A 716-nucleotide genomic window follows, 5' to 3' on the forward strand; every position below is an offset into this window, starting at 1 on the left:
TACTGTAAGCTGTACGTATTGCCAACAAAGCGAATTACATCAAATGAAATGATACACATTAGCTATCGTTGGTTAGTCGGTAATAGTAGAGTTTAGCACGTGTTCGCAATTCACTGTCAAGCGTTTTGGTACGCATCCAAGTTATGCATGCATCCTTGCAGCTATCAAATGGCAGTGATAGTTGGTGTTGATGTGTAGCAACAACAAGCCAAACAAACCGCTCACTGCCTTGCTGCATTCAATCGTGTCGTCTACCTTCACGACGGTCAACATTCTGTATTGGCTCACAGTAAGCTGTACGTATTGCCAGCAAAGCGAACTACATCAAATGAAATGATGTCCGTTAGCTATCGTTGGTTATTCGGTAATAGTGGAGTTTAGCACGTGTTCGCAATTCACTGTTAAGCGTTTTTGTACGCATCCAAGTTATGCATGCATCCTTGCAGTTATCAAATGGCAGTGACAGTTGGTGTTGATGTGAAGCAACAACAGGCCAAACGAAATGTCCACTGCCTTGCTGCATTCGATCGTGTCGTCTATATTCACGACACTCGATATACGCTTTAGGCCCGATATAAGCTGTACGCATTGCCAACGAAGCGATGTACGTCAAATGAAGTGATCCCATTAGCAATAGATCTTAAATCTGTTATAGTGGCCTTGCAGCTATCCAGAGTGCAGTTAAAGATGGTGTTGATGTGTTGCAACAACAGGCC

At 43.3% G+C, this 716-nt stretch overlaps 1 protein-coding gene across 1 annotated transcript in view; it reads right to left on the reverse strand.

The window, feature by feature from the left end:
- Nucleotides 1-649: 649 nt before the first annotated feature.
- PHALS_01519 (Voltage-gated shaker-like K channel, subunit beta/KCNAB) overlaps nt 650-716 on the reverse strand; it is a gene marked incomplete at both ends in the record, with an annotated part of 912 nt that continues 845 nt past the window's right edge. The window contains one exon of the mRNA XM_024715925.1: nt 650-716. This exon is cut by the window's right edge and continues 845 nt beyond it. Coding sequence (XP_024581574.1) covers nt 650-716 — 67 coding nt within the window.

Source organism: Plasmopara halstedii, assembly GCF_900000015.1.
Source record: "Plasmopara halstedii genome assembly, contig: Scaffold_1561, whole genome shotgun sequence".
Classification (NCBI taxonomy): domain Eukaryota; phylum Oomycota; class Peronosporomycetes; order Peronosporales; family Peronosporaceae; genus Plasmopara; species Plasmopara halstedii.